Below are 27,214 nucleotides of genomic sequence, written 5' to 3' on the forward strand. Positions count from 1 at the left end.
GCGACTAGAAAGTGATGACAATATAATAAAGAGGCGGCGGTGGAGAACGAGGGAGACGACAGATGGTGATAGAAAGTCGATGAGAGTGTGTAATGATTAGAGAGAATGAGAGAAATGAGGGTATATAAGGATATTATGTTTAAGTAGGGGTATTTTGGGAAGAAAAAAAGTGCTGAATTTTAAGAAATTTAAAATAAGCGAGTATAGATATAGAAATTTAGTATTTTTTTCTTATATATAAATTTTTCTTGTATATATATATTTTTTTTAATATTATAATATTTGTTATCTTTCTAAGGTAAGAAAAATAAAATAAATAAAGTGGCACGATTGTGGTTTGCTTGATGGTAACGGTGGCAGACGGTTAAAGTATGACGAAAGGACCATTTATATGTAACAAAGGAAAGTGGCCACACATTGCGGCGGTGAGATGGTAGGGGAGATAGCTCATAGGAGGTGATAAATCATATAGTGTGATAGCCAAATGCTTTATCCGTACGGGCTCCGACCTTACATTTAAAAATTCGTTGAAAGTATATTGAATGACATCTCTAATGAAAGACCATGAAATTTTAAGAACACTCATATAATTTTTATAATTTATCGATATACGGTTTTTGAGATAAAAGATATGAATGAATTAGATAAATAAAATGATTTATGAAGGAGAGAAAAAAAAATGAGTGGTTAAGATTGAAGGGTAATAAAGGTATATTAGATAAGGATGTTTAAATCGTGAATAAAGGAGAAAGATATTTTAGGTATTTCAAATCATGAATTGAGATTTAAAAAAAAAAAAAAAAAACTTTATAAGATAGTATACATTAATTTAATTTTATGCACTTGAAAAGCTGTACTCGAAGGTCCAAATAGGTTAATTTTGTTAATACAAGGGTCAAATAAATACTTTGGCCACCTGGAATATAAATACACACTTACGGTCTAAAGAGGCGGGAAAATCGTCACCAAAGAAAACCCTAATTCACAAACACAATCTAATTTCACTTTATTTCTTTAATTAATTAACAGAAATGGGGATTAAGGTATGTTTTATGCTTAAATTAATCATCTTTTCGTGTATCTATGTATGTTGTTTTTTTATTTATTTATATTTTGGAAATTGTTTGATTTTGGTAATTATAATTAGGGTTTAACGAAGCTATTGGCGGATAATGCACCAAAGGCTATGAAAGAACAGAAATTTGAAAGCTATTTTGGTCGCAAAATCGCCATTGATGCTAGCATGAGCATTTATCAGTTTTTGGTACTCAAGTTTCCATTTTCCTCCTTATATATATATATATATATATATATATATATATGTGATTGAAGTAATATTTTTTTTATATGTATGAAAATGGAAATGTAGATTGTGGTTGGAAGAACTGGGACAGAAATGCTTACAAATGAGGCTGGTGAAGTCACCAGGTTTTTATTTTATTTACTCACATGATTCTTTCATTATAAAAATGAGGCCTTTATACTCTGTTAGATAAAATGAGGCCTGAAAATTAAAGGCTAAAACTAAAAAAACTGTTTAAAAAGATAATATAAATTAGTAGTAGAAAGTGATAAAAGTAAATCATCCTTTTTTTTTTGATGACGCTATCGATTACTGTATCCTTTGATTGTAAAATTTTAGAAACTAGAGTGATTATTTTAACAAGAAACTCAAAATTGTCAAGGTCATTATTTGAAAATATAATCTTTTGCTTTGGAATATGATATTATTGTCACTCTGTACACTTGAAGTATAGTTTCATGCAATTCTGAGGCCCATATAATTTGGAGTCCTTGTGCAACCGCATACCCTGCAGGCCATCAAAGACGGTCATGCTTGGTGTTTCTCCTCACACATTATGTATAAGGCATTCATACATATATGTGTCAAGTTGAATGTTTCATTTGTTTTAAGAGAAATGAAGTACTTAATAAGATTAGAATCTTAGATTATAGTCTTGCATAGTTTTGAAGGGGGAGTTATTGTTTAAAGGACCAAGTTTTCAGAAAGCCTTAAAGATGTCATTTGTGCATCATAAAACCTGGCAATTAAAAAAAATATATGAACTAGTTTCTTGATGCACGTTATGTTTTTTGGATAAAAAATTTACGTTGTATAAAAGCCAACCGAATGATATTTAAATAATAAAGAACTCTTCTTATTCAGTTATAGAGTTCTGGTAAAGTTTGAAAACAAAAGAAAGTTCAAGTGGAAGTTTAAAGTTTTAGTGCCTTCGCAAGATTTTGGGCCTTGTTATCTGATCCAACTTCTATCTATATAGTTATGATATGATGTATCTTCATGCTTGTAAAAAGAACACATTGGGATTTAACTCTATAATTGGTTGTACACTGGCAGTCATCTGCAAGGAATGTTCAATCGGACGATTAGGCTCTTGGAGTCTGGATTGAAGCCAGTGTAACTTCACTTTTGTCTCTCTATCTGATTTTCAATCAAATTTTCCATCTATTAATTTCATCGTTTACATTGCAAATTGAGTATTTCAGTCTATTCGCAACTGTACTTCTTCACCTTTTTGTAGTTATGTTTTTGATGGTGCACCTCCTGATTTGAAGAAACAAGAGCTTGCAAAACGGTAATTAAATTCTTGTTCCATGCTCATTTAGTGGTGTGAATGGTGTTGGTGCAAAGCTCACATTGTTATTGAGTTATAAAACAGTTACTCAAGGAGAGAAGATGCAACAGCAGGCTTAACTGAGGCCATACAGGTAAAAAACTTTCTAAATTATCTAACTTAGCTATGTGTTTGACTGTTTGAGTGTTGCTTTCACTTACTCTCTGCTCACAATCTTTCTTTTGCTCTTATTGTAGTCTGGCAACAAGGAAGATATCGAGAAGTTTAGTAAACGTACTGTCAAGGTAAGTCATGAGCAAAGTTCTTCAAGTTTAGTAACTTGATGAACTTCATTAATTATTTTACATGTATCCAGGTAACCAAACAACATAACGAGGATTGCAAAAAGCTTTTAAGGCTTATGGGAGTGCCTGTCATTGAGGTAACACTATGAGTTATATATTTTTTCAATGAAGTGTGTATATAGCAGAAGTTAAAACTCACATATTAACATACATTTTTTGAACTTTTTGCATGTGGATATATGTAGGCTCCATCTGAAGCAGAGGCACAATGTGCTGCTCTTTGCAAAGCTGATAAGGCATGTATCCTTTTTTATTTTCAAATAGTTCTCTATGTTTTACTATTATATCCATCTGATTCTATACTTAATTTGGGTGTAACAGAAGTCTGAAGCTACATGTTAGCTTATACATTTAGTTTTCTATCAGGTCTATGCTGTTGCCTCTGAAGATATGGATTCCCTTACTTTTGGAGCACCCAAATTTCTTCGCCATCTAATGGATCCTGCCTCGAGGAAGATCCCTGTGATGGAATTTGATGTCTCTAAGGTGCGGATTTTATGAGTGTTTAACTTAAATATGATCAAATGCTGATTGTACTTTGTCAGACTCATTTAATGTTGAGGTGCTAATTTTATGTCAGGTTTTGGAGGAACTTAACTTCACGATGGATCAATTTATTGATCTGTGCATTCTATGTGGGTGTGATTATTGTGACAGCATTAGAGGTAATACATAATTTCTATCATGGTACTTGTCGAACATTTGGTACTTTCATGTAGGTGTTGTAATTAATCAAAATTCTGTATTAATGTGTTTTGCTTCTTGGGTTCAACTTATTCGACTCATTTTAAAGCGCAAATATGTAGAGCTAGTTGTATTATCGATTTACAATATGTTTAATGTAACAGTCACTTCTTTCCTGCACTCCCTGTTCCCAAGATAACTTTCAAACAAGTTCTAATTATATTTTTTCTTCTAAATTCTAGGCATTGGTGGGCAGACAGCTTTGAAGCTCATCCGTCAACATGGCTCAATAGAGAGTATTCTGGAGAATATAAACAGAGAAAGGTTCCTCATTTTCATAGCTGGTGTTTCAGAAAGTTGTCATGTTGCTATTAAAATGGGTTCTGGAAGTAATACCACCATTATAGTGTCTTAAAACGCTAAAAGAGCATCAGGCTTCATACCCATTTTGATTTTCTTGTTTTATTTTTACATTTTCGTGTCAGTTGCTTTTGTTACAAATATTGGTATTTCACATTAAATATTCACTTTATGTAATGTTAAACATTTATGCTTATTGCAGATATCAGATACCTGATGATTGGCCATATCAGGAGGCTCGTCGCCTTTTCAAAGAGCCTTTAGTCTGTGTTGATGATGAGCAGCTTGAACTGAAATGGAGCTCCCCGGATGAAGAAGTAAGTCATTTTCTAAAGAAGACTCAAAGCTTCTTTTATTTGGCTCTTAGCGGCTCTAAGTTTGTTACCTTATTTTTCACTTCCAGGGCTTGTTAAACTTCTTGGTGACCGAAAATGGGTTTAACAGTGACAGAGTCACAAAGGCATGATTATCAAGTTATTTTATCATTGTTTTTTTTTTTTTTTTTTCATATTATGCTTTCATGTTATTTTGTTTTATCACTGATTGTGGATTATAATTTAGGCAGTGGAGAAAATAAAAGCATCCAAGAACAAGTCTTCACAAAATCGGTTAGAAATAAACAAACAAATATAATGAATTGATTATTTGATTCTTACTCTACATTTCTGATGCCTTTTCTGATTACATCTACCAGATTAGAATCGTTCTTTAAACCAGTCGCTACGACATCTGCTCCCATTAAAAGGAAGGTAAGGTTTCATTCAATAGTAGTTAAATTTTTTGCTGTGTATCCGTCTCATTAAAATTTTCACCAATTCTGTTTCATTCAAGTGGTATTGGCAAATTAATCCATGTTAGTACTCATGGTGGTAGGCTTTGTTCAATCAACCCGTTTGTTCCTGTATAGTTTGTCAGCGTGTGTGCCGATATTAAAAAAGTTAAAAAGAAATAGAAACAGATCTCTATTGTCAAATAACGAGATGTGCATAATTGCTTATAATTCACTATAATTCTGAGTACACTGGCTGTCAGGAAACTAAATGCATGCTTGGATCTCCCAAACAAGTAATCAAGAGTAAGATATACACTCAAGCACCCCAACAGAATATTAACAGCTTTAGCCATCCTGTTGTAGGTGTGCATTCCCAGCACACTTTGATGTTACTGAAAGGTGTCTGCTTTGGAACATGAAGCTGGAATGGTGAATCCTTAGATTGAGCTTTACTTATTATATTCTTTAGTTAATAGATACTTCCAAACCGTGATTTGTTACTAGATTGCAAGATTTATTGAACCAGGTAGATAGTTTAGAAATTAGTCCTTCGTCCTCCCACTTAATTAAGTAAATAGGTAAATGGCTACTTGTGCCTTGTTTGTTAAAATTGTAATCGGAAAAATGAAGAATGTTATGAAAAACTGGGAGATTGATTAAATTTGGTTCTCGAGAACACTTCATAGAAACACATTGTAACATATGCCTACATATGTACATGCATTTAAGCCATCAAGTGTTTTATGTAGCACGTGTATGATATTATTTGTGTGCATTGTGTGGCAGGAAACAAATGAGAAAGCCACAAAAGAACCAGCCAACAAAAAAGCCAAGGCTGGAGCTGGTAGAAAGAAGAAATAGGTCCGTTCCATGTTATTATGGGTCCCTACTTCATCTTTTTTCTCCTGGAGTTGAATGACAGAGAACATTTATTTGTCATTTCCTTGTATGTAAATGTGTTTGACGGGATACAATCATTGGGTAAAACCAACCCAACTGATTTGCGTCTTCTATTAAACTTTGCAGGTGTAACTTCTTTGGCAGTATTCTGCTCTTTGGCAGTATTTTGCCGATGTTTGGTTCCTCTAACCTCAGAACTCAGATTTTCTCATGCAATCACTAGACTTTCTCAAGTTTCTGATAAATTGAGTTTTTCTACAAATTGGTGTATCATGTTGTGTTTTCTTAAACAAATTTCTTTCATATGAGATCATATAGTCCAGTGCTAGCTTCCTATTTCTGTGTTTCCGAATATTACATTTATTTTAATTCTTAACAGTGTGGTCTTGATTTTATCTGTGTAATGGTTATGTTTTCTCTATGATCTGCATCCGGAATTGTCAGATTAAGATCAGTCGGTTGATTCTTTTTTTTTTTTTTGTCATATCAATAATAACGCAAGTCCTTATCACATATGTGTATAGGAACATTAGTATTTCACAAGTGTATTAGCTGTGCATTGTATGTAACATTACAAGGATTGTATTTCAACATAAAGCTAATGTACAAAGCATTAGTCCATTCATTACATGCTGCTACACGGCTGCCGCTAAACCGTTCTCTCATGGCAACAATTTTATAACTTGTACATCATGCAGCAAAAAAAATCTGTTCAAAAGTCGGTATATAAACATTATAGAATCACAATTAAAAAAAATGGCTTATTAATCCTGGGCACAGCTATAAAAAACTAGTTTTAACAAAAATTCAAAGGTTTACACCAAATATGTAAACAGCCACAAAAATGAAGCGTCAATGGATGGAACATGATATCCTCAGTTTGATTATTAAGATATGGTCTAATCAATCATGAGGATCCCTGAAGCAAATCACTTTTGCTTTTCTCTCTCTTCATTTTGGCTTTCACTTTGACCCGTGACTTAGACACAAGGGTTTGAACTGTGTTTGTGAAATTCCCGACGGCCATAATTATCAAAAGAATTCCACAGGTAACCACCTGGTGAGAGATAAAATTGGATCTTTTTTTAATTACTTTTAGCATAAAGACATCTACAACTCTACGAGTGTTTCAAACACCAGTGAATTCTATATGTTTTGAAATCTTACCTGCCACTCTGAAACGACACCAACCACTGCGGTTTTCAGCAATAGCAGACCCACATATGCTTCAAAAGCCTACAAAGAGAAAGCAGGGCAGAGGGTTAACATTGTCGCTTAACTTGGCATAAAGTAGTCCTATAATTTTTTATATTTTTTTCCTTCCAGATTAGTATAGTTCAATATTTTGGAATAACCAAATTATTCTAACTAATTTTGAATTTATGAACCAACCACTTTGACTCTTACAAGTCAAAAGTCGACTCAAACTATTCTTTGCGAATTATATGTAAATTTTGAAACTCACCTGCAAGATGAATAGTATAGGGTATAACAGCCATATTTGACCTTCTACTCCTGCAGTTTCTCCCCACACAACATCCATTCTTCTGGCCTACAATCAAAATCAAGTGTCAATCAAACGTTAGCACTGATCTTAAACCAATAATTTAATAAATATAAGAGTCTGCATATACTGAAATTAGTATGAGTGTGCTACATTATGCATAAAACGGTCACCTTTCCGAGTGCAATACGAGTATAAAGCCTCTGGCGTTGGTATCTGTTCTGTAAAAGCATTGCTACTCCTTGCATGATTGCCCATTTTAAAAACAATTGTATACCTTTCTGCACAAAGGTCAAATACATAGATAAGACTAAACACTCGAGGATAAATCACATTAAAAAGATACAATAGACTCACCTGTTTCTGGGAGCACTCAGGTTGCCTTTCTATCTCCCACGTGAGGCTGATGAGTGCCATAAGCATTGCACAATAGTGATGATATATCCACCTGCAGAATCACAATTTGATGCATCTATCAGAATCTTATCCACGATATGTGCACAAAACAACTCATCAGGTACTTGGATCATTTAAATGTGTATATTATAAGTGATTGTGATATTGAATAAGCAGAATCAGCTGGAATAACTAAAATGTAGATTATACGGCTAGAGATGTGCTTCTGCTATTTGAAGCTGTAATAATCAGACAATCAGATGTTTGGTATGTCAAAACAACTTTATGGGAATGGTTAGACATTTTTGTTTTAAAGGATAGATGCATATTGTGAGGTGGGAGTGATGCTCTCTCAACTTAGGTAATTAGGTTTAAGAAAAGGATAAATAGGTACTTTCGATTTTACTTATATAATCTGTTTTCTTTCAGTTGGCGTCGAACTGATTATTTGGTTGTCATATAACCAGACGCAGAATCTGTTTATCCAAACATTAAAAAAGGATTATTGTGATTCATAATAAGTTCCAACACACAAATCCAAACACCCCTTAACGAGAATATAAAATTCAATGTACCACACCCAAAGAGGTGAGAAGATGTATATTTACCATGGGCGTATATCACTACCATTAACTTTCAATATATTCTCTCTTAAGGCCAACCCCGTGTAAAGAAAGAGCAACCACGCCTGAAAGGAGGAAACTTATTATGCTCTTGTGACATGTCCAAAATACACAAGTATGATAAGATAAAATTATACTAACCTGGTAAAGTTGGACGGGCAATGCAGGGAAACATCCATTCCAAACCCATGCCCTTAACAGCAATAGCAAAGATGGGAAAAAGAGAAACAAATATGCAGTTCTATCCTGCTCATAGAAACAAAGAGGAACAAAATATAGTTCTCTTGTTAGCAAACTAAAGTGAAAGCATCATAAAGTTGCATTATTCACATAAAAATTAGAAGATCCATAGAAAAGAGATCGGTAAAAACATAAAGGGCGACATGTCATTGGGTGCTTTTCGTATTTGGAAGGTACAATATCTATCCTGACAACCAAACTGTATTATCTTATCAAAGTAGAAGAATCAAATCAGGCAGATTTAGGTCACTCAAAATCATATAAATTAAGAGACAGTTCATGTGCAAGAATGAATGCAAAATAAGACAACCCTTGCAAAATTTATAAAACATACCCTGAAATTATTGTATTCCTCCTTTACTTTCAATTGAACATCCTTTCTAGTAGCATGAACATTTATTGGACCAAGAAACATCCTCAAAAATCTTCCTGTAACCAAATACCAATTAAATCAAAAACATTTTCAACTCTTATCCTGAAGTTGGCAAATTTAACTTCCAAAAAGGATGATTTCCCGGCAACCCCAACCAGCCACATCAGACCACCCCTCATGAACTCTGTGAGCTGGCAGCTTCACCAAGGCCTTTTCCTTACTAAATGAACCCAAAGTATTTCCAAATGGTCACAATTCCAAAACCAACCAGGCACACACTGAAATTCAGTAACCCGAACTTTACACATCTGTATGATTCAATAATACAGAACTATTTGGATACATGTACAACATATGTACACGACAACAATACCCAATCCCACCTGTACACCGAGGAGGTATAATGTAGACAAACTAGCAACTTCAACTTTGCGTATCAGATTTAAAATACAAATTTATTGGGAAATATTTACAACCGATGTACGGCGACACAATACCCAATCTCACTGGTATACAGGAGAGGTATGATATACACAGTCATACACAGTTATGCAGAGGTCGTGCATTTACAACAAATATAACTACAAAAACACTCAAATCATAAACATAAATCAAGAAAGTATCAAACCAATCACCATAAGATTTGCTTGGAAGAAATGCTGCTGCATCTCCTTCACTCAATGCATAACTTGCTCTACTTAGCTCTTCAACTAACTGCACATACAAGTATACAACCCAATTAAAAACTTAACTAAATGTCTACATACCAATCCAACAATATATGAAGCACCTAAAGTACCGAACTTAACGATACCCAAAACCGGTATGAGCAAACATGGGGAGGTATAACGTATAATAAAGCATCAAACTTTATAACACAAAATCACTAAAAAACAACATGGGGAGGTATAATGTATACAGTCATACCCCTACCCGACAATAAAGCATCAAACTTTATAACAAAAAATCAGTAAAAAACAACATGGGGCATACTTTTTCAGCTTCTTTTGGATCTAAAGTTCCTTTTTTGACAGAACTAGCAATAAAAGAATCAAGTGTTTTAACATTAGAATCAAGGGCTAATGCTCTTTGTCTTAAAGAAGCTTCATCTTGTGAGTTTCTTGAAATTAAAGTGGCAGCTGATTCTTGCAACTCTTTACTCTGTTCCAAGATTCTAGAAACTTCTTCTGCCACGTTTCTTTCTGAAGAAGAAGAAGAAGAAGATGATGGTGGTGGTGGTGGTGGTAGGTTGTTTGTAGTATCACCGCCGCCACGTACGGTGGCGGTGGAATCGCCCATATTTGATCAGATCGACTTGATTGATTTTTTGGACACCCAATTGTTAATTAAGTAGATTTTGCATGTGGGTTTGTGAAAAAGAGTTTGATTGTGTGATAAAGGAATGAAGTTGGTGAAAATTAAAAGAGGTGGTGGTTGTTTCCGGCGAGGGAACGGCGGTGGCAAATCTAAGGCACACAATTTATTTATGATTTATATATGATGTAGATGAAACTTGCTATCAGTTTATATTTTAGTTGTATTTGAAGTAGTGGAATGACAATTTATGGCATCTTTTTGCAATACATTGATCACCACATGATTCAATATAGCCCGTATTATTATTGTTTCGTTTAACTCCATGGTTAATTTTATTCTTGTTGTTCACATTTAATTTGAATAAAAATTTCTTAACATCTTAATATTTTATTAAAAAAATCATGAGCCCAATCATCATTTATTAAATATATACGTGTATTAATTGTAAGTTTATAGAGTATTAGAGTTATAGTTTTGTGTCTATGCTTGTTCAAATGTCACATACTCATGAAATTTAAATTGAACATTGTTATGATTTCATCTAGACTGATAAAAAGTTTTGATGCATTTTAAGTTGGAGTTTTAAGAAACATAATAGCTTAAAAGTATTTGTATTGGTTTCTAGTTAAAATAGTTATTAATTGTTTATTATCCTTTTAATTTCTTATGCTATTTCACATGTACGGTGATTAAATTTGAGACAACGCACAACTCAACTACTCTTGTTTTAACTCATTTGATGTAGATTGAAGTAGTTGTATAATAAGCCATTGTAGTTTGTAGTACCCATTAAATTTAGTTTAAATATCTTTATATAGTTCAAAATAATCTAGAAAAAAAAAGGACTTGATTAGTCAAAATAGAACAATTAAAATGAAATGATGAAATATAAAGGAAGCATGATTAGATGGACTTTGAGAAAATCAACTTTGTCATTCTTTTACTATGTATGGAGTACTCTTGTGTACAAAATTAACCTATTTATAGTGTGAGATTAGTAAATGTTATTAAAAATCTAGAAACATATATAGTTTAATGAAATAAAGTAAAAAGGAAAAGTAACTGCTTATTACCGTTTTTAATGGGTTTTGGACCTTAATATGTTAATGATGTATGAGAGAGATTAGAATGTAGACAGACTTTACCTCTACCAACGTAGAGAAGTTGTTTTTAGGTTCTACCTAAATGATAGAAATGACCCGGACCCAACCTTTGCATGAAATGAGTATTGAACCTATAACCTTTGTCAAATTTATTTTTTCTTATATTAATCGTGGGACTGATTGATGAGAACCGATAATTAATAAGTCGGATATAATATATTATCAAAAATATAATTAATTAATGGGTTTGCTAAACAAAGCCTTAAAAGCTTTTGTTAAGGTGAAATAAATATATAGTTTTTGTGTTTGTAAACCCTAAGGACTTTATTTAATATCTTTTGTTAAATGATTAATCCTGATTTAGAAGTTATATTAAGCAATTTTTTTAATTTAATTATATTATATACTCGTACTATATAAATCATCATCATCTACATTCACATGATAAAGAATAAAGATTTAATAAAATTCCATATTACTGTAGTTGCATTTTTAGATTAATAGAGCATATTGTCTCAGGTTTTTCCATGATATATTTACATGTTTGAAGTCAGTGTTGTATTGTATATATGGATGGATACCTTGTACTGTATATCTCTTTCATTTAACTATGACTTGAATAAACAGTTAACAGCTTAATTACAGGATACAAAAGCAATCATGTAGCTAGCATGAGATATCTATTGTCAATTGCTTTGAAAAAAAGCGACTATTAGTTAAGTTGAACACGACATATAAAGTTAATCTAGTCAATGAGCAACTCAAAATTAAAACGTTATGAAGAACGTAAAAAATTAGCGAAATGGATCGAGTATATGCGAACGAATTACATGACTTGTCCAAAGTAAAATTATGTTGTAAATAATTATAAACTTTGTAAACATCCTTAACTTGATCAACTAGGTAGGTACATGCCACATCATTAAAAACGTAAATTACTCCTAACGTAAGGAAACGATCTGTTGTAAATGACGAGTAGAAATGAAGAACCTGACATACAACGAATTACAGAGATAAAAGGTTCGATAGAGGATTTATCGATCTTGAATGATCTAGCTAGTTGTATTAATTACCAACCCCAAACGACGGTAAGCAAATACAACATGAGTAGCGAAGTTGGGTACATCAGATAAATCATGTAACCCATCCAAAGTGGATACACTGTCCTTGTACTTGTGATAACCGTCATCACCCCACAAATTATCAACATAACCAAAACCTGAGCCGATACGTTCCATGAGAGATCTTTAATATACACAATCGCTAAAAATGTTGACAAACTACTCAAACTACCCATAGCGACTCCTGAATAGATCTGCACAAGTATATATATATATATATATGAGACATCATCAATGCCATTAAGTGTTGATTGGGTATTATAACTGAATGGATCGATAAATAATGTTTGTATTGATTGATTAAGTAATAAAAATATGATTGATCTCATTAAGTCATAAACAAACCATCCTAATTGACTTTATGGATCAATATGTTTCTATTAAGTCCATTAAGTTAATTTTAAGCAATTCAAACACACAAGTCTTGAAATAATTATTTAGTTCACCTAGCTTTCCAAGTATAGAAGGGTTAAAAGCGAGCTAGAAGTAAATATACCTGAGAAAGAGTTAAAGAGGCGGCGCGTTCAGTCTTTTGTCTAGCAGACTGAATTGTTGATAACATACGTGATCTGTTTGAGAAACACGGTATTATAAAATAGGGAATCAGGAAGGAAGGGACGTTTGCTTGACTAGCAAAAGTCCAAACGTGTGTTGTAAGCTGCGATGAAATGAGCATGGTCGCACCAGTGCCAAAGACTACCAAACATAAAGCCTCTAAGAACTCTAATATCGAGCTTGGTGTAGTGTTAGGGCTGTCCTTCGGTATTAGAGGGGTCTGCCCTTCTTCATCATCTGCACCCTATACAATTAATTAAACGCATATAAGTAGTGTCACTTTACCCGGCCCACTAATCTGTATCATTCTATTATTAATTTAGCTGCTAGGAACCAATAATGTTCACCAGCAAACATAAGATTGATTAGCTAGCTTTGGCGCACAATATATATATAGGAAGTTAATTACCACGTTACGTTTGAGGAAGAAGCTAATAGGGTTGTAATCGTTGTTTTGAGAGGTTGACCTCCTTGCGTCCCGTAGCCATTTCATCATGATTCTAATGAATTCACTCTCTTGAATAATCTCATCACCCGATATGTCCAATTGATCAAACACTTTGTCTACGACAGTATCACTTATTACACCCTCTTCTTGCAACTGTATTCCTAATATTAAGTTTTTCAACTCAGCATTCGATACCTTGCCATCATTATTCTTGTCAAGTCCTTCATAGATCCTGATAAATACATCCATCAATCATGCATAATGATATATATCTAATTCCAGTAGTTATAGTTAAACATTTATAGAGTTTTAAGACTACGGTTACTAACTCTTTGATAAGTCGCACATTTGGCTTTCCGTTAGTGGAAAGTAGTGCTTCTAGTTTGCTCTTGACAAATCGCTGTGTCGCATATTCAAACCCCCTATTTTGTATCCATGGTTGGAACATCTGCATGTAAATAAAACTATTTTATTTGATTATCATGACACAGAACTCTATATATATATATAATTTCTCACATCAAGCCAATTCAAGTAAATTAAATCTGAGGTTTTTTTTTTTTTTTGTTTTTTGTACAATTTGAAGTGTAAAATTAAAAGACTGCTCGACCTGATATGTCATGTAAGCAAAGAAGAGAGACACCACAATGATGAGAGTGACTAAAAGTATAACTCGGGTTACTGATGTTGAATTAAGGATTGCTGGGAGTTGGAGGAGGAAAAAAGGGATCACCGCGACAAGCATGATTCTTGCAGTGTAGCTTGTTTCATTATCGGTTGCAACACCATATGCTAGAAAAAAAGAGAGAAAGAAAGAAAATTAAAAGAAGGTGTATAGTCAAGAAACATAAAACAATATGGAAATAGCTAGGTACGTACCTGTTAATTTCTGTAAGAATGATGGCTCGTCTTCAGCTGGAAGTTGTTGTTGCGAAACGGAGTCCTCCTCCTCATCGTCCGCTAGATTATAGCTGCCGAAAGTAATGACCAATGGCCAGATTAGTGTTAAGTTCATAACTGCTGATCCTGTTAGTATATTCATTCCCATTTCTGTGTTACTAGATGCACCTTCTTCATCAGTTGATAATCCAGATTCTGCAAAAGATTAATGAATAATCATATCATCATATATATATCAACGTACATTTTGTTAATTTGACATGTATGTTATACGTACGATTAACAACTATATAAAAGCGAATTGAAGCTTACGAAGGACAAGGTAAAGTGAAGGAAAGTTTGCAAGAATGTGGAACAAACTAGCCCCAAATATACCCGGCCCGATAAGACCAAAAAACTTATCGGATCCTTTGGAAACATAGGTTTGAGCAAGGGATAGAACGTATTGATAAACCACGATTAAGAAAAGTCTTCCCCAAATATCACTTGTGCATGGCAAGAACCCATATTGAGGTTCACATGTCACTGTTGTCGAACCCTCGGTTTTCACACAAAAACCTATCAATATCGCCAACAAAATAATGAAACCGTTATTCTTCTTCACGTGTACTTTCATTCTTCAATTCTGTGATCGACCAACTCAAATTAATTATACGTAGAGGCTAGCTAGTTTAATTAATTTGGGTGATCAGTTGATTAATTATAGCTAGGGAACGAAAACGTTTTAAATAAAAGGGTACTATACGTAGTGGTTATAGAAAACTCATGATATGATTAACGAAACATGTGATTAGATATTTGACTTAACTATGATTAAAGAAACGACACAACTTATACGTTAGAAGAGTATTGTACGTTTTGATCGAATGAATGATCAATTTATAAGGTGACCGTATATGGGTATGTTGCTTGTTAAATTTGTAAGATGACATGGTTAACGTATAATTTATACCCAAATTCATTATACGTGTCTACTTAATTAAGACTTTTTAAAACAGATCAAATACGTAAACATATATAGTTTTTAAAATCTCCCAAAATCCTTTATTACGTTATTAGATCGAGCAAGTAATTATTTTAAAGATGCATGTTACATATATATTTACATGTGTCTATGTGACGACACATATAATTAAGAGGAAAGAATTAGAAATCTTTATTTTGTGACACGGAACGAAAATTAAGATGATGTAATTGAACTAAAAACAAGATTCAACTTAGTCCCGGCGGGGCTCGAACCCGCGACCTTCGGCTCATAAGACCAACGCTCTAACCAACTGAGCTACGGGACTGATGTTTGCTTTCACATAAAGTTTTATAACTAAAAACCAATTACGTTTAGTTTGGTTTAATTACTTTTTTTTTTTTTTATTTCTATACAATTATTAATGAAATTATGATTACGTTCGTAAAGAAGGTGAAATAACCCTCTTTAACTTTCGTTACTCAATGAGTCATATATAACTGATTTTATGTTATGTAATATTAAATGAGTGATCGATCAAGGTGTCTTCAACAACCGAAGTTATTAATTTTGTTCCCTTGTGGCTTTTCTAAGATAGTAGTACATATTCAAGTTGTTGAAATTTTTCTTACCTCATAAATTTTAAATATTTTTTAAAATCAATAGTATTTGGGTATTTCATCCGACTTGTAGAATAACATCATCCTCCTTTTCTCTAAAATATTAATGATTTGTTTGGACGGTTAAAAAATAACACCTGAAATCAAATATGTCCGTCTATACCTCTTCAAAATCTTTGTAAGCCAAATTAACTAGTTTCAAATATTATAATGCCATCATTAACATAAGTTGATGTTTGATGCTTAAGAAAAATACTATAATGCGTCATCCGCCACTTCTTTTCCAAACTAGTTTCAAACTCAAATTTCATTTTTTTTTATTATTGAAATCATGCAATTTCTTGATTTATTCTTTCTCTTTACAACATGTAATGTAAAATCATCGACATATGCTTTATGCCTTTATTAAGAAATTAAATCAAGTTATCTACCAATTAAATTGGATAAACTTGAGATTTTTCTAGCATGGTTATCCCTAGAACTGTAAATGGCTTAGTTTGATTTGATCGAAATCATGCATTTTAATTGGTTTTATTTTGTTTAAATTTTGTAATTAGATGAGATCAAATCGGTTCACCATTATTTCGTTTTTTATACACAATACAATTATATCTTGCTATAATATGCGAAAACAGGTGAAAAAAACATACGATTCTCAAGACAAATGAAGGATAAATAAAACCATCTTATGCACTTTTGAATGACAAGAAAGTCAAATCTATCATAGATTGCTCCTAAATATAATTCGAATTATCTTGATATATACAAATGCTTCTAGTGCATGATAAAAATAATTGCAATCGTATAAACGGACAAGGTTGTCTTGTTCAGGCTAGCTATTCGAGAATAACGAGTCATTTGGCTCACATTTATGCAACCTAATATTATATTATCTCAAGTTGTTTCAAACCTATTTCTACTGACCACCTTAAAGATGCATGAATTAGTACGATTTGAACGTAAAACCTCTTGTAATGAGATAATAGGGTCTCTTAACTATTTAATTAGGCCATCTTGATGGTTATAATTAATAGAATAATTCAAAATAATAACCAAACTGTCAAGCAAACTCTCTAGTTTGTAATCCTTTAGACATGTATTCTTCCTTCAAACTTGAATTACGCAAACCAAATCCGTTTAGCTGTATATAATCTTTTGATTTGACGCTTCAAACACACTACTTAATGATAGACTTTTTGCTTCGTGACAGATCGACTTAGTTTGCAACTTTTTTAATTAGTTTCTGTTTAAGCGATCGGACTATATTATAATGGTTGTTTATATATATCGCATTACTTGTAAAACTCATTTTAAAGTTGCTTAGTAAAGGGATAGCTTTTTCGTGAAACATACAAGTACCTCGCTTGATAATTATAATATGACTCCATCAAGGTGGTCGAAGTAAACTGTCAAATAACAACTAGTAAGCTAGGTTACGTACGTGGGAAGCTAGGCTTAACGAGGTTGTGTAAATAATTAACCAAGTACAACCTCATATTATTCTTTTATATTTAGGGGTGATCTAAGTTACTATAATCTTATAATTTAAAAGAACTTTGCCAACACTTCTTCACAAAAGAACTTTACTACAAGAAAAAAGTTGGTTTTTCACGACAAAGGTTTCGAGGACCACACAAAAGTCGTCCCCAAAAGGCCGCTAAACGACCAAAAATTCAACGCTTTGACTAAAAAAGTCAAAAAAATCTTTTGGGAAAACAAAGTCATCGCAAATGTCGTCCCTAAAACATTTTTTGTTTTCTTTTTGATTTATTTTTTCGGCAAAGCTGGAATATTAATCCGCGACGCCCAAAGTGGTGGCAAATGTAGCCGCTAAATAAATTTTATTTTCCTTTTTTATTTTTTTCGTTTTCTCTCCTAAATAAAAATTTCCCGTCATAGTTTTTGGGACGACAAACATTTCCTCAAAAATATTTTCTTTTTATTTTTTTCGTTCCCTCTCCTAAATAAAAATTTTTCACCTTCTAGATATTTAGCGATGATCACAACATCGCTAAAGGCGTCACTGTTTTTTTTTTCTAATCTTTTTTTTGTTTTTATTTTATCGCCACGGGCCCCGCTCGATGTCGTCGCTAAAGACTTTAGGAGGCGATGCTTTCGCGACGATGTTATTTTGTCACAAAAGTCGTCGCTAAAGGCTTTGGGGAAAACAAATGTGGACTTTGGGGACGACAAATGTCGCCCTTAAAACTCAAATTTCTTGTAGTGTTTTGTGACTCAAATAAATTTAAAAGTGACTAGTCACATACTCGCGCGATGTGACGGCACGGTGGTGGTGGAGGCGACGGGTGGTGGTGGTGACGGTGACAGATGGTGATGGCGGCGACCGACGACAACGGGGGTGGCGTGGTTATTAATATAAAAGGAGATATTGTAGTTATTCTAAAAGGACATAATGATGTATGTTGTTAATAATTTTATTTTTTTAATTTAACAGATGAATTTTATTAATACTCAAAAAATATGTACAATAAAAACATACAACTTAGTCATAACCAAGCTCATACTAAAAGAAATACAAACATAAAAACAGGCAACAAAAACAGATACAGATCAAACCATACTAACATACAAGATATTCAAAAACTCAAAGTATGCCGGTATAAAACCAAGTAGCGTCATCTTTCACCGCTCACTATTTCAATTCGCAAGCATACTTCAAGTTTAATGGGCACCAAAAACCAGCATATCACAATCCATCCAAAAACATGTAGAGTCTCACAGCAAGAACCAACAATAACTAACAACATCAGTCAGCTAAAAAATAGCAATTAACCCATTTCATTTTCCATTTTGCACCAATTGCCATCACGTTACTGGTCTTTCTCACCCTGATGGATAACAACATTGTTCTGACACTATCTTTAATGAGATTACACACATTTTCCTCATTCCTTTTCTTCTTCCTAAAAATTCTCAAATTTCTCTCTTGCCATATATAGTATACAACAGCAGCTAGAAGAAGTTTATTTACCACATTTCCAATATTATTCTTGCCTTTTGCTCTAGCAATCTCCTGCACAGCTTCATTTAAAGTCTGAATTTCCCCCAATTTCCAACACACAATCCTTAATCCATTCCAAACAGCCTTAGTTTAACCTATTGGGCAAATAATTTTATTAATATAGGCTGATAGCGGATTGTGGCCCAAATGCATATTTTTGTTATTATTATAATTATTTATTTACTTTTTTTGAATCTTTTTTACTATGAGAGGCCCAAAGTTTAATCTATTGGGCATTTGGGCTATTGAAAGAATGCAAAGGCCCCATGGGTTTCCCACTATCCCATATTACAATATGTTATGTATTCAGTCAAGTTTTCGGAATTGGATCTCGACTTTATTTATGATAAACATGAAACAAACATCAATATATCTTGGTTCTAGTGGTGAAGGATGACCTTTGTGAATACAAGACACCGGTTCGTGGCTCAAAAAAAAAAGGCAACATTCATGGTTTATGATTATTAAAACAATGAATTTAAATATAATAAGCATAGTTATAGTATTTGGCTTTATATAACAATTTCTAAATGGTTTAGAGGTAAGATGTGTCGTACAAAATATCTGAATTTCAATCCATGTAAAGGGTACGCAAGTCTTCGGTAAACATACATGCAAACTGGTTAGACGAGTGAACGAGGAAATTAGACAGAATTCATTGGCTTTCGTTTAACAACATAGAAGCGTACACCTAAAAAGTGGAACATAATTCGTGTAGAAAAACGAAAGGCAATGAAAATGTGGTATATTTATATATACGACTCGTTGAATATGAAAAACATAAATGTAACTTGATATGTTACTTATTGCAAGAACAAATTAAGCTAACATCCTGCATAAACACTATTTTTTGTTAGCGATCGATAGAAACCACCACAAATGCAAATATGCAATAATAAATTTTTTTTTTTTTTTAAAAAAAAAAAAAAAGGGAATCAGAATTCAGAAGGTCATATGCAAGACATGGGCTATGACCAAACCTAGCTAGGCAATGAATTTAGTTAAGTCAACCAAAATCTCCGCGTATGGAACATCTGTTATATAGATATTGTTAAGATAAATGTTAACAAGCTACTCTTAGTACTCATAAACACTCCTTGGTAGATCCGCAAAAACAAATTTAGTTAGACCTGATAATTACTATATATGATTCTTGGAAATGAATCTATATATAGAAGAAATTACCCAAGATGCAGGGCACATTGACACTTTTTGCTTGCTGAGTTGATCATTGATAAGAGGCGTGGTAGCTTATAGCGCATCACAAGGTAATGGGATGAGTTATGAAGCAACACGTAGAAGAGTCATCAAGCCAAGCTCAACAGGGTTCAACTACAAAACCGTATGGTAGCTAGTGATAGACGGAGTAACCCATTAAGTTTTATATAGAGAGTTATATTAACTTCCAATGTGTGGGATATATATGTGGGTTTAATCACACCTACCACAATATTAAACTTATAGGAATGCAGTTTACGACTACAGATTGGCACTTTCACTGTCATTTATACTTGAAACTAAACTTCACTGTCATAAACACTCCAAATTGGGCTTAAAACTTAGCCTTGTCATAAAAGAGTATGTAATACGAATACATACAATATAGATATGAATCAATAAAATTAATAACTCGATATATTACATGATACAATTGTATATATCGTACACCAACAATCTTTGTGGCAAATGAACAAACTGATACCTTAAAGAGGAATGCGAACAAAAATTTCGAATATAAGATACACTACTGTAGGTATGTAGCATTTATCTTATACATGTAGCCTATCATCACCAACCCCAAACGGCGGTAAGAAGATACAACATAAGTAGTGACAGAGGGTACATTAGATAACCCACGTAACCGGTCCAAAGTGGGAAAACTGTCCTCGTACTAGTGAACACTCCCATTACTCCACATATGATCAACACAACTAGAACTTCCGCGGATACATCCCATGGCAAATCTCTTATCCACACTGTCAATAGAAATGTGGATAAACTACTCATACTGCTCATGAACACTCCTGAATAGATCTGCAAAAACAAAACCAGTAAGGTCTCGTTTAACATTTATTAGTCCTTTTTCATCTAATAAGAGGATATAGATGAACAGAAGCAATTAAATATCTACCTGAGAAAGAGTTAAAGAGGCCGCACGTTGAGTCTTTTGGCTTGCTGAATTAATCGTTGATACGAGACGTGGAATGTTTATGGCACACGGTATTACAACGTATGGGATCAGGAATGAAGGGACATTTGCTAGAGTAGCAAAACCCACAACATTCATTATAAGTGGGAGGGCAACGAGAGCCGTCACAGATGTCCCAAGGACTACCAAAGCCAGAGCCTCCAAATAGTCCCAAATTGATGTTTTTGCATTAATTTTCTTCTTAGGTATCAAAGCCGCTTGTTGTTCTTCATCTGCATCCTACAAATATATGGCCACTTAATTTACTGCCTAACCTTCTATGGGAAATGATAAGTGTCCTAAAAATATATATAAAAGTAGTTACCGTGGCTTGAGGCTTGACGAAGAAACTAAGGGGGTTGTAATCGTTCTTGGAGAGAGATTTCCTGGCATCTTGGAGCCATTTCTTCATAATTCTAACAAACTCATCCTCTGTAATAAATTCGTCGCCTGAGATGTCAAGTTGATCCATGACTCTATCCACAAGATCATCGCTTAGTTCACCATCAGCTTGGACTTGTATTCCTAAAAGTAAGGTTTTCAACTCGGCATTCGTCACTTTACCATCATGATTTTTGTCAAGTCCCTTGTAAAGGCTGCATATATATAAAGGCAACAAAATTTCTCATGTATAAGCCACTTGTCCAATTAATTATGTGCATAATTAAAAATAATAATAATAACTTTGAGGCAGGTATGATGTATTTACTCTTTTATTAGAGTGACATTTGCTGTTCCATTTGTAGATAGTAATTTCAATAATTTGTTCTTGACAAATTTTTGTGTCACATAGTCAAATCTTCTGTTCTGGATCCACGGTTGGAAGATCTACAACATCATAAATTGGAAACATTTTTATTCAATTCATTGAAATAACAAACTTTAATATATGTTGTAAGACCATATATATATAACTGAGAAGTAGAGTAATTAAGAAGCTAGGTAGGTAACCTGATACACTATGTAAGCAATGAAGAAAGACAATGTGATGATAAGAGCGATGAACTCTACGACACGGGTTACTGAATCCGAATTGATGATTTGTGGGAGTTGAAGAATAAGAAATGGGATCATCGAGACGAGCATGATTCTTGCAGTGGAGCTTGTTTCGGTATCAGTTGTGAGCCCATATGCTGTACATTTGAGAAACAAGTGATCGATAACAAATTAAGAAAAAGTAGCTAACTAATTAAAACCAAAGCATAAAAATAGTACTGATGTACTATGTTAGTTCATCGATCATTAATACAAGTAATTAGCTAGCAAGCTAGGTGATGATGGAATTGAACCTGTTAATTTGGTTAGAAATGAGGGGTCTTCTTCGAAAGGTTGGGGTGATATGGTGTCATCATCATCTGCAAGATCGTAGCTTCCGAAAACAATGACAGAGGGCCAAATGAGAGTTAGGCTCAAGGTTGCTGATCCTGCTAGCACACTCATTCCCATCCCGGCATTAAAAGAGGCACCCTGGTCTTCGCTTGATAATCCCGACTCTGGAAATATAGTCATATAATTTAAAACGTACATTATCTATCAAACACCTAGCTATTCATAATATGTCGATCGTTTTCATGAATATATACGAGTAATATAATTGTGTGTTCAATTCGTACATACAAATTAACATACATGCATATCTTAAATAAAAATTCTTATCATTATGGCATTATACATACCCCGGCCCGTATTCCATTTGTCCACAAAAAAGTATTAAACCCATATATAATCTCTTGGTTCATATAGCTAGGTTATTCCAAATAATACTAGCTAAATTAACATCAAGTTTCTTTGGATGGATCCATTAATTCGATCATTTTGAGTTTTTATCAAATAATAATCAAGTACTCAAAAGTCTTTCATTGAGAAAAAGAAAAAGAAAAAAAGTTAATGCATGATATAATCATGTTTATATATATCTAGCTACTATTTCATGATGAAATGAAAGGGTAGGTGAGTTCGAAACAAGTGGGTCAAGTAGTTATATACCACCAAAAAGATATATGCCGTAGCTCTATCATCTCCCATGACATACTCTTGGCTGGTGCAAGTGCATTGCATGAAAAATGAACCTTCGCTTGGTCAAAGTATAATTAAATCCTTGTTTGACTTTTTTTTTTTTAATTATTTATGTTAATTATAATGTATTATGTATCTAAAACTCTAAAGAGTTATATGTATCGATGTTGGCATTATTTATGATCGAATTTACGATATTCACGTATTCTTTTATACGTACAAGATTGTGCGTTCTCAGCTCGATCATTGATTCATTGTACAAAAAAAGTCAATGATAATAAAAGTCAAACGGCCGTTGTTTCGACAATTTATGATGTCAATAATAATATTATAAACAATATCAGAAAACTGTCAAATTGGCATGGAGAAAAAAGTATATTTATTCACAAATAATTAAATTCCCTTTCAAAAAAATAAATAAATATAACGAGTATATAATTATTGTACGTGATTAGTATCGCTAATTACATATTAAGTTATCACATGGCAAATTCATATTCATAATGGACAAAAAAGCTGACAACGAACTCCCGCATGTGAAAAAGGAACCAAAAAAACAACCACCAACCAATAAACAAAGGATTTGAAAAATATTTAGCATTTTAAACTTCCCACTTGTAAACAATATACAAAAAACATGGATGAGGTTTTTTTTCCCAGATTTATTTAACTAAAATATTTTGATATGGATATGGTTGGCTAATCAATATTTATCTTGATGACTATTTTATAAAACTTTTCTCAACAACTCCTCTCTTGTATATTTCATCATTTGGTTTAACTTATAAATTAAACTTTATGAAACTTGGCAAATGGCAAAAGAACAATTTACATAATATTTTAGTAGTATATTAATTATTAATTGAATGTTTCTGACAAATACTACACAAAAAATAGAAGTAGAATAAAATTTCTGCAGAAAATTGAATAAAGATAAATGAAAATTAACAAAAAATAATACTGTAATATAATAATGAGAATAGGAAGCTAGATATGAAGGGTAGCTTACGGAGGATGAGGAAAAGCATTGGGAAGTTAGCTAGAATATGGAACAAACTGGCACCGAAGATACCCGGCCCAATAAGAGCAAAGAACTTATCCGACCCATTTGAAATATAACTTTGACCCAAAGACATCAAGTATTGATAAACCACAATCAAGAAAAGTGTTCCCCAAATACCACTTGTACATGGCAAGAACCCATATTGTGGTTCACATGTCACCGATGTTGCTCCCTCTACTTTCCCACTAAAACTCACCAAGCTTGCCAAAAATATTATACATACACCATATATTTTCATCTTTGATCTTTCTCACGCTTTTCCTATCGGGCTAATTAGATAAAACCTCGCTGCCAATGAGGTCGTTAATTAGAATCCTGACCTTGAAAGGCCAGTTTGGGTTGGGTTGGGTAGCGTAGGGACGGTTTTTGGAAGCACCTTAATTGGCCTCAATATACGTACGTTTACTGGTTCGAGTGGATGTATACTATGAAGAAGATATTATCAAGATTAAAGTAAAGGAAGAAAATGGTCGTAGAGGTTTTCTAGGATTTTAGAACCTTTGTTGGGTATTTAAAGGGGTTAGTTTTTGAATACATTCAGATATTATGAAGACAAAGTCGTTTCATGTACCTTATAGGAACGTGACAAATGGTTGAATATAGCCAGTTGCATTTTATTATTATAATTATCATATACATGAAGTTGTATTTTTTTTTTAATTTTTATTCAGAACGACGTATTAATTTATTAGTGGTTATAATCCTAACAGTGACATACAAACAGAAAGTATGCTAGATGTTGGAACCAAAAGCCAAGGGTGAGATGACACAGCCTTCACGTATTCGAAAGGGTAAATGTTCGAAACCATGAAGAATTGAGATTCAATTTTTGGTTTTAAGTCAATATCTCCTCCCCAAGTGGCCACTTGATCTAAGAACAAGTAGTTATAAAATTGTAATTAATTAACCTGAAACTAAAGAATCTTTCTAAAACTATAGCTAGTAATGATTAATTTTGATATTATTAAGGGTTAATGCGCTACATAGAGGCTAATAGTTAGAAATTTGTGTTAGCTCATGTAACACAAGTCAAAAGCTAGTTTATATAAATGAATGATGACGTACAACTTATATAAAAGTTAACAAAACTTTTATGAATTGCTTAGGATAAAATCGCTACTGAAAGAATCGAATTTTCAAAGTGTCAATTTCATAAAAGTTTGACAATTAGGTGATTAGAAAACAAAACAAACATCATAGCTCATCGGAAAACGAAAGGAAAAGGAGGAAAAGGTAAAAAGAAAAGAGAAAGGTACTGGCTGGCATATGTAAAATGAAAATTCAACGATAGTGTGAGCAGGTGAGATGACAACGTGATCAAATAGGGCTGCTAAAAGATCAACATTTATTTGTGGCAAAATGATCTATATCAAAGACTTTACTTAAGCTTAGGTACTGTCACTTTAAAAAAAATTATAAATTAAATCTTTAAATTTGATAAACATACATAGCCCCCCTGAATTTTACATAACATCACCAAAATTTTACATAATCCCCCCTATTTTACCTAAGATAGATACTACATATTTTACCTAACATTTCCCTTTTATTTATATATCATTTTATTTTATTTATTTTTGGATTGTATCTAAAAGGAATACTTATTATTTTATAATTTATTGGCATGTAAATCTACGTGTGTAGTCGTGTATCTCTAAGCTATTACCTATAGGAAAATAGTATCCTTAAAATTTTGATAATAATACCATTATTATATAATATACTAGGTCTATTACCCGCACGATGTGCGGCTGTTTAAAAAAGTTGTTCATATTGTTTAGTTATATGAGTATAAATAACAATTTGTAACAATTATAACTTGTATTTTAAGCAGGTATATACAAATCTATATTTATCGGTAATGGAAATATTTATATATAATGATATATATAAATACAAAATATAACTGTTATTATTTAACTATTAATTAGTCGATTATAAGTTATACCAGCCTTTTAGGACACTAACGTGTTATCATCAAATATTCATTTTAATACCACATATTATACTTCATGCAATGTTAATAAACATGAAATTAAATTAAAGTGTAATGTAAGGTAAGACCATAACAACTACTCGTATTATTTTTGCAAACTGATATGTAATCCATTAGAATTTCATCACATTCATTCAAAATAGAATACTTTAGTAGAATTTAAGTCATCAAATAATGAAATTCGTAAAAGATGAAAAGCTTTAAAGACAAACCAAATTAAAATTACAATTAGATTATAAACAACAAATCTATTATTCAAATTTAAGTTAAATTCAAAATGTCTTCATGTTTTTTTTTTCGAAAAAGTAAGATCACCTTATAGTAATTTAAAACTCAAAATCACTTGCAAAAGCAAATAGTATAAAAATGGTGACATTGGTATAGAAAGTTTATGTCAATCAAGATTAAATCAGAATGCTAACACAACAACGTTTATCTAAAAAAGAAATTGTTCATATTGAGATAAAAATAACCAAATAAATGACATCTAGAAAGGTAAAACTCGAGTTCACAAATAGAAGCGTTAATACAAAGCTGAAATGAAAATTAAAAAAAAATCATAAAGATGTTGATAGGATAAAAAACCAACTTAGATGAGGATGATGAGGATGATGAATAAGGTATAAAAAAAGAATCAAAAATAAATAAAAACGGAATTTGCATATCTCATACGAAACTTCAAAAGTGTGTTTCTTTGAGTAGCTAATATCACATTCATAGATATATGATTAATATCAGATTAATACTAAAATAATTAGAGGAGGGAAACAAAATATTTGCCAAAGAAAACAAATATCTCACGTTAAATAATATCTTGGATTTTTAGTTTTATTTCATTTTTTTACATAATTAAATTATTGGCAAAAAATTATAAAAATGTCACATAGGATTAAGGCTTATGTGTCGATATTATAAAATAGGTTTGCGTTGTAGGACCTCTAGGATCATTCGGATTCCTATTGTTTTAATAAATATATATATATATATATTAGTGCTCAGTCTCGTCCATTAAACGAATAGTCTCAAAATATATAAATCTTATAATAATTGTGAAACAAAAAGTGTATGGTCAATATCACAACTTAATGAATACGAAAGATAAAGAAGA

At 32.6% G+C, this 27,214-nt stretch overlaps 4 protein-coding genes and 1 non-coding gene across 8 annotated transcripts; 1 reads left to right on the forward strand and 4 right to left on the reverse strand.

The window, feature by feature from the left end:
• Window positions 1–966: 966 nt before the first annotated feature.
• LOC122593084 (flap endonuclease 1) lies at window positions 967–6,087 on the forward strand. 4 transcript variants are annotated; one of them, XR_006322792.1, is made up of 19 exons: window positions 967–1,043; window positions 1,148–1,264; window positions 1,370–1,428; window positions 2,360–2,419; window positions 2,544–2,597; window positions 2,682–2,730; window positions 2,834–2,881; window positions 2,953–3,018; window positions 3,127–3,177; window positions 3,308–3,427; window positions 3,522–3,606; window positions 3,868–3,949; window positions 4,188–4,302; window positions 4,389–4,445; window positions 4,547–4,593; window positions 4,680–4,734; window positions 5,018–5,186; window positions 5,544–5,618; window positions 5,784–5,801. XR_006322792.1 is itself a non-coding variant. In XM_043765432.1 (18 exons), the coding sequence occupies exons 1-17, from the start codon at window positions 1,032–1,034 to the stop codon at window positions 5,616–5,618; spliced, it is 1,152 nt and encodes a 383-aa protein (XP_043621367.1). In that variant the 5' UTR covers window positions 967–1,031; the 3' UTR covers window positions 5,784–6,087. The 4 variants fall into 4 exon arrangements, 3 of the variants coding, with proteins under 3 accessions (XP_043621367.1, XP_043621365.1, XP_043621366.1); XM_043765432.1 differs by lacking the exon at window positions 5,018–5,186 and having other exon boundaries at window positions 5,784–6,087; XM_043765430.1 differs by lacking the exon at window positions 5,784–5,801 and having other exon boundaries at window positions 5,544–5,636.
• A 129-nt stretch (window positions 6,088–6,216) lies between these two features.
• On the reverse strand, window positions 6,217–10,346 carry LOC122591295 (transmembrane protein 120 homolog). The gene is made up of 10 exons (XM_043763537.1): window positions 9,787–10,346; window positions 9,429–9,507; window positions 8,755–8,849; window positions 8,322–8,426; window positions 8,166–8,245; window positions 7,519–7,609; window positions 7,335–7,442; window positions 7,123–7,209; window positions 6,825–6,893; window positions 6,217–6,714 (listed from the first exon to the last, which is right to left on the reverse strand). Exons 1-10 carry the CDS (start codon window positions 10,090–10,092, stop codon window positions 6,565–6,567), a joined length of 1,170 nt encoding a protein of 389 aa, XP_043619472.1. The 5' UTR covers window positions 10,093–10,346; the 3' UTR covers window positions 6,217–6,564.
• A 1,936-nt stretch (window positions 10,347–12,282) lies between these two features.
• On the reverse strand, window positions 12,283–14,853 carry LOC122593879 (sodium/calcium exchanger NCL2-like). Its single transcript, XM_043766332.1, has 7 exons — window positions 14,550–14,853; window positions 14,217–14,432; window positions 13,948–14,129; window positions 13,667–13,785; window positions 13,299–13,569; window positions 12,831–13,133; window positions 12,283–12,528 (listed from the first exon to the last, which is right to left on the reverse strand). Exons 1-7 carry the CDS (start codon window positions 14,851–14,853, stop codon window positions 12,283–12,285), a joined length of 1,641 nt encoding a protein of 546 aa, XP_043622267.1.
• A 602-nt stretch (window positions 14,854–15,455) lies between these two features.
• TRNAI-UAU lies at window positions 15,456–15,529 on the reverse strand. The gene has a single exon. It is a non-coding gene; the product is annotated as a tRNA-Ile (tRNA).
• Window positions 15,530–20,452: 4,923 nt separating this feature from the next.
• LOC122593878 (sodium/calcium exchanger NCL2-like) lies at window positions 20,453–24,622 on the reverse strand. The gene is made up of 7 exons (XM_043766331.1): window positions 24,057–24,622; window positions 22,321–22,524; window positions 21,983–22,164; window positions 21,741–21,859; window positions 21,357–21,627; window positions 20,975–21,271; window positions 20,453–20,877 (listed from the first exon to the last, which is right to left on the reverse strand). The coding sequence occupies exons 1-7, from the start codon at window positions 24,346–24,348 to the stop codon at window positions 20,632–20,634; spliced, it is 1,611 nt and encodes a 536-aa protein (XP_043622266.1). The 5' UTR covers window positions 24,349–24,622; the 3' UTR covers window positions 20,453–20,631.
• Between the last annotated feature and the right edge of the window lie 2,592 nt (window positions 24,623–27,214).

This window comes from Erigeron canadensis, chromosome 3, assembly GCF_010389155.1.
Source record: "Erigeron canadensis isolate Cc75 chromosome 3, C_canadensis_v1, whole genome shotgun sequence".
Taxonomy (NCBI): domain Eukaryota; kingdom Viridiplantae; phylum Streptophyta; class Magnoliopsida; order Asterales; family Asteraceae; genus Erigeron; species Erigeron canadensis.